The 12,958-nt window shown below is 30.7% G+C and overlaps 1 protein-coding gene across 2 annotated transcripts in view; it reads left to right on the forward strand.

The window, feature by feature from the left end:
* Positions 1–4,226: 4,226 nt before the first annotated feature.
* The window catches only part of LOC106719098 (protein phosphatase 1 regulatory subunit 16A), a 30,556-nt gene continuing 21,824 nt past the window's right edge, over positions 4,227–12,958 (forward strand). For both annotated transcript variants that reach the window (XM_045680162.1, XM_045680163.1), the window contains exons 1-2: positions 4,227–4,395; positions 5,975–6,058. In XM_045680162.1, the coding sequence (XP_045536118.1) occupies positions 5,979–6,058 (80 nt within the window). In that variant the 5' untranslated portion in view covers positions 4,227–4,395; positions 5,975–5,978. The remainder of the gene's footprint in view (positions 4,396–5,974; positions 6,059–12,958) is intronic.

A 12,958-nucleotide genomic window follows, 5' to 3' on the forward strand; every position in this document is an offset into this window, starting at 1 on the left:
CCATTTTTTATTGAGCATTTAAGGGTTTCAAATCTATCCATCGAAAAACAAAATTTATTTAAATCTACGATTCTAGTATATTAAATGTAAAAAAGCTAAATTTCATTACGTAGGTAGGAACTTCTAATCCTATAAAAATTACTACTTAGTAACTTTAAATTTAGTTACGATTTGGAAAGAATTTTGTTAGCGGAATTGATTTTTCTCTTTTTATTTCTTAATATCGTGAAACTTGTTCACAACATTTTATTTAACTAATAACGAAAAAATCCATGAAAATTTAATAAAAATATTCAGTGTTCCTAAACAGATTGATTTTCAGTTAATTTTAGAGTGATCAATAAAAATGCGTTAAAAATTGGAAAAAAATTCCATTTCAATAATTTACGCACATATAGGTAAGCGTATTTATAATAATAAAAAAATATAGATAAAACATTAATAAACGGAGAACTATGGATTGCTTTGCAGATATTGAAAACTTTAACAAAAATTTCAAAAATTTCTTATGATTTAAATTGAATTAACTGTCCCAAAAGCAATCAAATTCTACGCTTTTATTTTAATATATAAATAAATATTCACCTAAATCGGTTGGATAAACTTCCATTCAGGCGTTCCACAAGATTAATAGAAATTAAAAATATTATTAATGCGTCAATTCATTTGTCGTTGTTAAAATTAAACAATGATTATTAATATTAACTATCAGTTCTATTAATTTGAGCTCTCGTAATATAAAGTTAATGGGACAGATAAATTGGGATCTAATATTAGGTCCTTACATATGAAATTGGCGTTTTTCGTACTGGTCACTTTAATCACGAATTTCTCCTCTTTGGTAAGGAATTCCAAATTCAAATTTGTACAGCTATAGACTCTTGTATTTGTGGTTCGATGACCGTCATTCATTTGTTTTTTTTCTTCTGTTTTTTTCTGTTTGCGTCACTCATTTTACAAAATGGAAAACTTAAAATATCGCATTATTTACGAGTACGAGTTCCGCCGTGGCACTAGTGCTGCGGAAACGACTCGAAGGGTGAATGATGTGTATTGCGGTCGTGTTGCAAAAGAAAACACAGTTCGTTTTTGGTTCCAACGTTTTCGTTCTGGAAATTTCGATCTGCAGAACAAGCCCCGTGGACGGACTGAGACTCAAGTTGATAATGAAGAGTTGAAGGCTATTGTGGAAGCGGATCCATCGCAAACCACGTCCGAGTTAGCTGCAGGCTGCGATGTTAGTGATAAAACTGTTTTAATTCACTTGAAGCAAATTGGGAAGATTAAAAAGCTTGAAAGGTGGGTACCTCACGAATTGACTGAAGCAAACCGGCAAACGCGCGTCGACTGTTGCGTTACATTACTAAACCGGCACAATAATGAAGGTATTTTAAACCGAATCATTACCTGTGATGAAAAATGGGTTCTTTACGATAATCGGAAGCGCTCAGCGCAATGGTTGGATCCTGGCCAGCCAGCCAAATCCTGCCCCAAGCGAAAATTAACCCCAAAAAAGTTACTTGTAAGCGTTTGGTGGACTAGTGCCGGTATTGTTCATTACAGTTTTCTCAAATCTGGCCAGACTATTACGGCTGATGTCTATTGTCAGCAATTGCAAACCATGATGGAAAAGCTAGCGGCTAAACAATCTAGGCTGGTCAATCGTTCCACGCCACTGCTGCTTCACGACAACGCTAGACCACACACTGCGCAACAGACGGCTACTAAATTAGAAGAGCTTCAATTGGAAAGTCTAAGACATCCTCCGTACTCCCCGGACCTTGCTCCAACAGATTACCATTTTTTTCGAAATTTGGATAACTTCTTGCAAGGGAAAAAATTCAACTCCGATGAGGCAATCCAAATCGCCTTCAAAGATTTTATTGATTCCCGTCCGACTGTTTTTTTTTAGTAAAGGGATCAATGAACTACCTATGAGATGGCAAAAGTGCATAGAAAATAATGGTTTATACTGTGATTAATTAAATATATTATATGAAAAAATATTCGACTTTTTGTTCCTCCCATACAAAACGCCAATTTCATATGTAAGGACCTAATATTAAAGGTACAGTTATCATAAAACTACGTTTTTTGATGCTCATCGTGCGTACAGTCAACAGTATTTTTGTATGGTATTTGTATTAAATTAAGATTGTATAGATGTAAGCCGAAATGGATGAATGAAATTAATAATGTAATAATTTTTTTTTTATTTAGTGGCGCTAGTTGCCAATGACAATATGTGAAAATAATAATAAGACTATATAAATTAAGTGTAATAACCCAATTAATTTTTCTTATTATTGCCATGTGCAAAATAATACTATTTTTATAGAGCCAAAAAAATCACTTAAAAATTTAAAATTCTCGTTGTCTAAGTTATTCTAATTTTGACTATTATTTAATAATTTTTCTGTCATTGGCAATTTATTGTCACTTGTGTAAATGAGACAGTGAAAGCTTTCGTTTAATCACGCTTTAGAGCAAGTGTTCGAAGAAAAAAGTTTTTATCACTTGATAGCACTGTTTGTTAACTGTAGCCACAGCAAAATGTGAGGAATTATATAGTACAATAATAGATATAGGTAGCGAAATTCAAGCTGTCAATATTAATAGCCTTGCACTTGATCAGTTTTTACGTTCTTTGAGCTTTATGCCGCAAAATTGTTTTCTCTATTATCGCTAAAAGAATGATAAAGAAGACAATTTGTTTTGTACAGTTGTTTCTTCAATGAAAACCCACAGTATCCCTCTGTGTATCATAATAAAAAGATGTAGGATAATGTAGCTAGTTAAATATTAGATGAAAATTGCGTGAAGTTGAATTAAAATCCTCACTAGTAAAAGTATTTAAAAATAAATGTCCAGCTAGGCTATCTATGATTGTAATTTCGCATTGTAATTTTGCATTTTAGTAAACAAAGTCTTAAGTTCCAATACTAAACCATTTTGAAAATTTTAATCAAATTAAATCTTATAATGTTCGTATTTAAATCACTGTAATTGTGATAATTGTATATAACTTTCCATGATACGAATAATTGGTGTAGAAACGCACTTGTTATAATGTAGGCAATTAATTGATATAGACACCGATTGACAATAGTATAGTCTTTAATTTGATTTGAATTTGTACGTTATAAGTAAATAATGTTGGATTTTTATTTTATAAAGATTTTTGTAATCTTTCATATTGGTATGATATAATATGGAAAGAGAAGAGATTTGCATCGTTGGTAATCGATAATATAAATATATTTTAATTGTAGAAGCGAGACGTTCACAAAATCTAATTTGTTTTATGCGGCTGCCTCGACGTATATGTGATATAATCAGATGATAGGCAAGGATAGATTACATATTTCGTTTTTTTCAATCGAAAAACTAGGTATTACTTCCTTTGATACTAATTTTATAAACGGATTTGTACATCACATTTCTTATCTCTACTTAAAATCAAAGACTATATAAAATGGTCAGCTTCGCTCATTTTCTGTAAGTATCTTTTGTGTCGTTTTAACTGTAGAATCGGTTGAATTAGTTTAAACTGTTAGCTTTAAAAGGTGTAAAAATTTGATCTATAGCTAAATAAAATTGCATGTAACCGACAAGTTTTCATGAACAATGTTATGTCAATTGATACTAATAGTGCCTAGAGTATAATACTACTGCAGTTTATTGTTTTTTTATTGTTATGGGTCTGATATTGATTAAATTGTACTATAGTTGATAAACAGATCCTGTAACTTCTTGGAAATAAAATATATTACATGCTAATGGCTCTTTTATTTTAAAGTTTTTCACCAAAGGAAGTAAACAAAGTGAATGTACCGGCTTGGTTTATTTGCGTTATTGCCACATATAATGAAGTGAAGTAATAGAATGCACTACATTTGAATTGAACAGTGTACGCGTTCAGATCGCCCTTGTAAAATTGACCATTGTCTTACAACAAAATATACACACAAGTTCATGTAGTTAACAGCGTTTCAAAACGGAAAGTTCATGACAGCTACAAAAGACGTCACGTGACAGCTGTCTGACAGTGACAGTTTAGACTTGAATTTACAATGGTAGTTGTTGGTAGCTGTCAGTAGTTATCAGTAAATATTGTGGAGTATAATCTGTCTTACTTGAATAACTGTATTTTCGTCTGTAGCTTTTTCAATCTCCCGTATGTCTGTTGTATTAAGTGATTTTCCTTTTCGTTTATTTTCTTTTAAAAACACAAAATGACTCTATATAGTAAAATATTATGTTAAAAGTGTCTAAACTCGTCTATTTCTACGATTATATTATGTGTTGAATGTGACGTTAGTGAATATTATGTGTGATAAAGGTTACAATACCAGAATGAAACATACTTCTGCATTGTAGATATAAACGATCGCGGTAAGTTTAATAAAACATTATAAAAAAGGAACTTAAATGTGTAACGACATAGAAAAACAACTTTATATAGTTTTAAAGCTTGTGCAAAGTTATGATGAAAATTATTAAACAAGACTACTAAATCCGAAAAGTTTGGCATATAAAGTTGTTTTAACACTTTGTTTACAAAAGGATCAATACACTGTGCTTGTAATGTATGAAAGTAATTCGACGTTAATATAACTTTGTCTTCGATTAGTGGTTATCAAGCGTACTTTATGATTATCTTATCATTTCATATTTATCAATTACTGCACTCAAGCCTTATTTATTCACAACTATAAAAATGTAGTTTAAACTTATTCTGTCGCAAATAAATAAATTAAAATGGACATGAAAAAAAATAAAAAGAAAAATTGTATTTAGAAGAGATTAAGGTGAGTTTAAAAAATATGGGTAATACTTAAATCATTTAAAGTACCCTTAAGTTGTTGTATCATGTTAAGAAATGCTTAAAAAATGTATTTGCACCTTACTGGATTCAAATTAGAAATAATTTAAATTTATTAATTAATAATTTAAACATTAAATTATATTAAATCATTACTTAAAAATATTTATACATTTAATATTTAATTCAAAATTAAATGTAATATGTTAGTGTTATTAATGTCTCAATTTGGGGTAGTTAGAAATAATATCAGCTGACACATTTATACCTATAAATTTTTTACAATCTTTAAAACTAAATACTAGTTGAACATGTAAATAGAGGAACATCAAATTCCAGTGGAGACTGTTTAATTTTTTCAGTTAATTTGCATGTATATAAAAAAATGTGTTTTTCTGGAAATCTTTTAGAATTCAAATGTCCAGTGTAAAATTGTCTATAGAGCAAATATTTATAATTTAGTTTGGAACAAGTAAAGTATGTGCAAACAGTGACAACAATATTAAAAATGCATTAGTTTAGATGTATGAATGTTTGTCTGTCCAGTAATTTCAAAATGAGTAAACAAGTCATGATGTTAGTCTATTTACTTTCTTTTTAATTCTGTGTTAAAGTCAGAGGCAAAAGTTAGTTTGGAATATGGATATCTGTTTCACTAAACTTGTTCAAATGTTATTAATTTTCTAATCTTTGGTGGTAAAAAAATCAAAACAGTGATTATAATTTTCATTATAAGCAAAATCAAATATAAATTTTATTGTAAGATTTTTAATTTAAACATATTTTTAGTTTAATAAATTAATGATTGATTTTAGATAATTGACTAAAGGTTTTAATAAGAATGATTTTCACAGAATTAATTAAATAGTGGATGTAGACAGTTATTGTCTCTATACCTTGACCTTTTTGATTTTTTACTTTTTTCATCTTTTATTTTAATGTGACCATAATAGGCTTCACTGATTTTTAAAAGTAAGGTGTTCTTATGGTAATATTATTTCCCAAAGTATTAATCAGTTTTGATTTTTGTTTTATTTTTTATCTTTTTTATTGGACAGAGTGGTGTGACAGAAAAGAGGATTATGAGCATTGGATTGATAAAGGCCTACATTATGATGGTTCATATTAACATTTTCAATTACTTTCTAGGAAAATGGAACACTCCGACTTGGTGGCAGAGATGGCGCAGGTGGAGCACCTCACTACACAGGAGAGGCTTCATCTTGCTAGAAGGTAAAATTTTTTTGGAATAGTTATATTTAAATTTGTTTACTTGAGTTCAATCTTGCTTTTACTTCTGATGACATTACAATATGATATGAAAAAATAAAAAATTGAGAGGTGTCAAGGGACACCCGGATGGAACGAAGTTCCTTTCAATTAATTAGTGTAGGAACCAATGTTTATTCTATGAATAAGAAGTACATTTTATTTCTATGAATTTTCGTTATATATTGTCACGTCGTTGCCATGGTGAAGTAGCGCTCATTGGTCTATAGCAAAAAGTGTCGTGACAACTTTTCGTAAGAATTTTTTCCGTCTAGCCCCCTTTCACAACGCGCGATAAGGAACTTCGTTCCAAAATCATTAGATGTTTGTAATTTTTTTTTAAGGAATTATAACTTTACAACAAACCATCTAAATATAAAATAGAGCTTGTATATACAAATACAATCAGTTAAATATAAATAAATATATATAAATGCTGCAGTCAACCTACGCAGTGTTTAGTAAGATTTTGTTTGTTTCTGAAATCCCACTCGCATTAACATTTCTGGCCTTTGATTTGCGTGGGTGCGATTCTAGATTGGGTAAATGAATCAGGTGTTATTTAAGTAAAAGCAAATAGTTTGCTAATATATTTATATAGTTCATAATTGCAAATGCTGCGAGTTTCCAATGCTGCAGCACCTGACGAAAACATATAGCTATGTCAATTTTTTAAGTACAATGAGAGGGATGAAAGTAAGTTTTTAGTACAAGTTCCTTAGACATTCATGGTCAAGTAGACAATCATCATCTCCCTAAACTTAACCCACTCATATGAGATTGATAAGTTAAAGTAGAAGCTAAAGTTTTTTTGCTTACTTCATAATGTACAATAAATACAAAATTATTCCATTATTTTGTATTTTGTAATATCTGTTGCGGCAACACCGGCCCCGGGTTTGAGTGGCCAGTGTTCACCATACAACCTTTTTATAAATTTATTTTTCTTTCTTTTTTTGACATTTTATTCATTGTTCGTGATTCAGTAAAAAACCAGTCTTGTCAACATAAAAAACAGTTCTTTATTTTAATAAATACAAAAATATTGCTATCGAAATCATCAACATTATCATAAATTTTAAGTTTTGTGAAACAGAAACAAAATATATAACAGAAATTTCACACTTCATTTAATTACATGTAACAGAATCTAGGTTAGATAGGCTTAGATACAAACGGGCTAAGGCTAAACTGTGAGGTCATAAGGAAGTAATGCAAACCGTAGCTAATATCCACTTTGCAAGATATGTTTCTAGGAACAAACATAAATCTACGGAAATAAAACCACGCGTACTCGTAAAACTGTGTTATATTACATACTGAATATGAAAGTCAAAATTTTAAAATAATATTGATATTAAGAAATCTTACTAATATTATAAATGTGAATGTTTGAAGGGATGGATGTTTGTTGGAAGGTGTCCTCAAAACGATTGCATGGATCTTCCTGAAATTTGATTTAGATGTAAAACATAGCCTGGTAGAACACATAGGCTACTAAGTTTTTGTTTAATTCCGCGCGGACGGAATCGTGGGCGACAGCTAGTTAATATAATAATTATGAGGTAATCTGATTATGTGTTCTATGATTCATCATTTATGGAAGATCCTAAACAAAATAATAGTTTCGATGTAACACAGAACAATGTTTTATATTCTTAGACTTGATATCCACTTTTAATTTCTTTTCAATTAAGATAACAGAAGTAGCACACAATATTGCTTTATTTAAATGTCAAATAAATTTGTTGCATGTTATTTAAAATTACATAAGTAAGAAAAATGATTCATACTTTAACGGCTTGCAAACACTTTTAGAACACTTTCTCTCAATGCGCTGCATTCCAATGTTGTATTCTCAATTCCGAATTGTTTTTGGATCTCAAATTTCGGTCAGTTGCTCGTTTGCCCTCTTCTCCTATAAAAAAACCTCTTTTGATTTTAGCGGGAATAAGTTAAGTGCTTCAATGTCGTGTTAAAGATTGTTGAAATCTTATAGCCAAAAATAAAATAAAAAAAGTTAAAATAGCTTCGTATTCTAAATCACCTTTTTTCTGTAAGAGTACTCGTGGTCGTTAAGTTCTCTGTTTCCAGCAGGTATTGTTTAATTTCTAAACAACTAATTGGTCACGGTCTCTGAAATGTATTAATTAAAAACTCATCAGTTACCGTTTTTCTATTGTTTTTGTCCGTGCTATATCTTTGTAAGATGCAATGTAACAAACTATATTGTCGCAAAATTACCGCAAAAGATACAAGTTAGTTGTGTCGAAAGTTTAGTTTTAAAGAGAGAAAATACTAACTTGACCGAGTTTTTATGCTACAAATGCGATTTACTTCAGTCAATATCGTTTGTGGTCTAATAGATAAAATCTTATAGGATTTTCTTATCGACTTGTCGCCGTGATAAGTATGATAAATTGATAGTTTCAAGTTGAAATGTGTTACATCTAAGATTATGAAGTTTTCAATGCATCAATACACACTATATAAAATGTTTCCGCTGGTTTCACTGGTTATGTATATGGCAATTGTTGGCACCTATAGTTATAGTCGCCTTATCTGATATTTATATAGGTACGACCGATGACGTATTTAAAGGTTCCTACTCTAGTAAGTCCAAATTAATATACACGATCGATCAGCACGTTTTGTGTGTCATTTGTATGTTTATGATATAAATAGATTGATTTTATTGAATCCTATAATTAATGTATCACGACATGATTTTTAAACATGTTAACAATGTGTTAACCGTTAGATCTATCTTTGTCTACGTGTGTTTAGTCTTTGAGTTAACACATAATGTAAATGGCAGGCGAAGACGGCAATATTTGATCTATCATTTAAATAGAATATATTAAAATAGTATAAAATGCTTGGTAACTAAAATAAATAAAATACAAACAATAATACTATGTTTAAAAAAGTTCGTTTTTTTTAAAAGAGATTTTTTATAGCAAAAGGTGGCAAACGATGAAGTGGAACACTTGAAATCGCCAAAATAGCGTAGTGACAAGCCCACAGACATATGTATTTAATGTAATTTATGACTGGTGTTTTGTGATTAGTATATTATATCATACTAGCTGTCAACCGCGACTCCGTTCGCGCGTTTTTAAAAAAAACTTTACAAGTAGAATATATGTTCTTCCAGACTATGTTCTATATCTATAGCAACGAGATAGGTATAGCCGTTCTGGAGATACATAGTAACAAACATACAAACTTTCGCATTCGCAATTATTAAAAAAGTTACAAACATATCCAATCTATTTTTATTGACCATTGCTTTTGTTTGTTAGTCGCATCAGTACCATCGCTTGTATTTCAAAATCTGCTTATTAACAAAAAATCTATTAAGTACCAATGTGTTTCATAATGTAAAAACATTGTACCAACTAAAATTTTAATTTAAACAACTGTGTTCGTTTTACTTTTGACATATATAAGCAGTCAAACAACTTTATACGGTAATAAACGTTGATCTGTAAAGCTTGATTTTTTTATTTGTTTTTAATTTTTTTTTGCCCGTTTACATAAGTCCACGCTTACAACATAAACACGTATCTGTTTTTTTCAGAGTCCATTTAAATCAAATTTATAAAAGCAACAAAGATAAATAAAACAATAGCGATCGTCTTTTTTTAATTTGTATAGGTCTGCGAATTGAATTTGAATGGAATTGTATGAAACACTGGCATGGCTTCGTAGCAGATTGTGCATGCCTGATAAGAACAATTACTTTCATTCAAACCAATCGTGATTTAAATGAAACTATATACAGAGTGTTTCTTTTCTATAATTAAAATTATCAATAAAAAACCTTGAACGGCTCTAAATTATTTATATTTAGGAAATAATAAAATATTTTTGGCCTAATTACGAATGGAGTTATTAGGGGTAGAGAGGAGCAAAGTAAATGTTTTATATATAACCAGCCTTATTAAAGACGTTCATCCAATTTAAGACAAAATGTTTTAGACACCTCGTGCCTTAATAAATTAGAGTAATTACAATTTATTAAAGGTAACAAATTAGATTTCACAATTATTATTTGTTTTTTCGTATGTTTTGATTCCGTTAGTTTCCGAAGTCATTGCTCTTGATATTACATATTCGTAATTATGTAATATCAATATCAAGAGCATTTTAGTAAAGGTTAAAGTTTAAAAATCATTCTCTAGAATACATTTTTCGTGTTTTACCGAATTTTCAAACATCCTGTATTTTTCTGCTTGCCCGTACTTTACATTTACATAATTATATACTAATAGGTCAATATAAAGTTATAATTCAAGTTTATAATACTAAAGTTACTTCATTAAGACCTTTATGACCTGAACCTTGGAATGGATCGAATATGCAATGCTTGTGGGCGCAAGATTCCTTCTTTGGATCATTACATACAAAATATAACACGCTTTTAGTCCTGTGGGTTGAGAAATGTCACCGCTTGTAATATCTGTGAGTCTGTGACATTTTATAATCTTGATGAAATCGACATTAGATTGGTAAACGGTATAGGTACCTAATGATTAATCATTTCTTACTAATATTATAAATGCTAATGTTTGGATGGATGGATGTTTATTAGAAGGTATCTCCGGAACGGCTCAACGGCTCTTGATGAAATTTGGCACAGATGCAGAACATAGTCTAGAAGCATAAGCTACAAATTAAGTTTTTTTAATTCCGCGCGGACGGAGTCGCGGGCAGAAGCTAGTATATATTAAAATTGGAATGTTAACTTAAAAATATATATGTATTTCATAGTGAACAGTCCCCACTATAATTTATGACACGTACAGTAATTTCAAATATAGCAGCTAATCTGTAAAGAGACCTTGCGCGGATTAGCTCGGATCAAGCTGTGCGATAACAATGGGGAAAAAGATACACTATAATAATACTAAAAGCGGGTCTTCTGCTGATTATTTAATTGTATTAGCTGGATTAGGATTTGAATTTTACATGAACGGTCTGTAAATGGCGGCCACGGACAGGTAGACGCTGCGTGGACAGGCCTCCCGCAAGATGGATCAACGATCTGGCCAAGGTTGCGGGAGTAATGTGGGTAGCACAGGACCGATCATAGTGGCGATTTTTGGAGGAGGCCTATGCCCAGCAGTGGGCGTCACGTAGCTGCAAAAGAAGAAATCAAGCGTATTATAAAAATGCAAAAAGAAGCCACAGATTTTTACCAAAAAAATATTTTACACGTTTCAGTATAGAGTTTTATTTGACTTGGTGTGTTTTAAATACAAAACTGTAAAACAGACGAGGGCATAGAGTTAATACCAGACATAATAATAATATTAAATAACTTGTATTTGTTTAATTCGTTCAGACGTAACAGTCTCCATCCTGTCGTTGTTTACATTCCACGCATTGGTGGGAAAGAACCGTTTATAATTGTATTGAGAACTCAAACTACAACATGATCTATGTGTATTAATATCATTTCACTTTATGTACTACTAGCTGTCGCCGTCCGCGCGGAAAAAAAAAAAAAAACTTAATCAGTAGTCTATGTGTTCTTCCATACTATGTTCTACATCTATGCCAAATTTGAGCGAGATCCGTTCAGGTATTCAGGATATATTTTCTAACAAAAATTTATCCATCCCTTCAACTAAACATTCGCATTTATAATGTTAGACGAAAAGGAAAAAATATATAAAATCACAACTGAAATTAGCTCGCACAGGTAAATAATCTGTCCTTGTCGGCGTTTCCAACAGTAACGACCTAAGGTTCTACAAGAAAAGACACTCTACTAGATTTTATTACCGTAATTTTTATGAAAACCAGTAATCATTGCAGGTTGCATTGCAAATTATTATCTGGTTATAAGATACTTTCAGAAAGATGTAATAAATGTTGTTACAGACAGACTTGCGAACTGTACAATAATATATAGCTTAGTTTCCTGAGAGTTGTTATGTTGGTAATACTGTAATATTAAGAAATAGCGTGCCTATACGCGACATATATTTTATATGCAATTATGTTACATGAAGTTTACAACATTATTATATACTGTAAGCGTCGCAAGCTCGATAATTATACTTCTGCGATGTTGTAATACAACATACATTCTAATCAGTTCGGAGTAGAATTTACTTTGTTTTAAACAGTGTGTTTTTATTATTAAATTTTCTGAGATACAGCCTTAAGGAATCTTCCACTATTGTAAACATTATTTAAGAATTACCCGGCTTTATTTGAAGTAAACAAATCCGATTAATCTGGTAGTACAGTGGCAGTGTACATTTATAGACCTCTGCGGTTTTATTGCATTGATTGTGTCTATATAAACAACATCTACGTAGGATTTAAACCCAACACCTTAAGAATTCGAAACTCCTACCTTAAACCATTACGCGATTGCTGTTATACATGTGAAAAAATTGTAAACATCGTCTCTGTTTGCGAAATTAAATGACATGGCATTTACTTTCTTAATAAAAACATACTTTTAAAATAAATTCTCATTTTAAGTATTAAAACCGGACTAACAGCAACTCATCACGATTACAAAGCTTTTTCATTTGCTTTTTAATTTCCTTTTGCCGTCATGTCATAAGCTGTGGTTTCCACATCATCTTCAAAAATTTATTGTCATCCATTACTTTTTTTTTTTAATAAAGATGGAGATTGCAATACGTGTATTTGTTTCGAGTACCTACGTTACTAAAATCGGAATAGACACCTTTTCGTCATTTGTTATTTTTCTTCATTCATTCCTGGAAAATTCTGAAGTCATCCTGCGTTTTTCCGCTCCGGAAATAGAAGTGTTCAAGTAGGTTGTTAACTATTGTAACAATGTTTTTCAGTGCAAACTGTATATTCTCCGAATTG

This window comes from Papilio machaon, chromosome 12 (assembly GCF_912999745.1).
Source record: "Papilio machaon chromosome 12, ilPapMach1.1, whole genome shotgun sequence".
NCBI lineage: Eukaryota > Metazoa > Arthropoda > Insecta > Lepidoptera > Papilionidae > Papilio > Papilio machaon.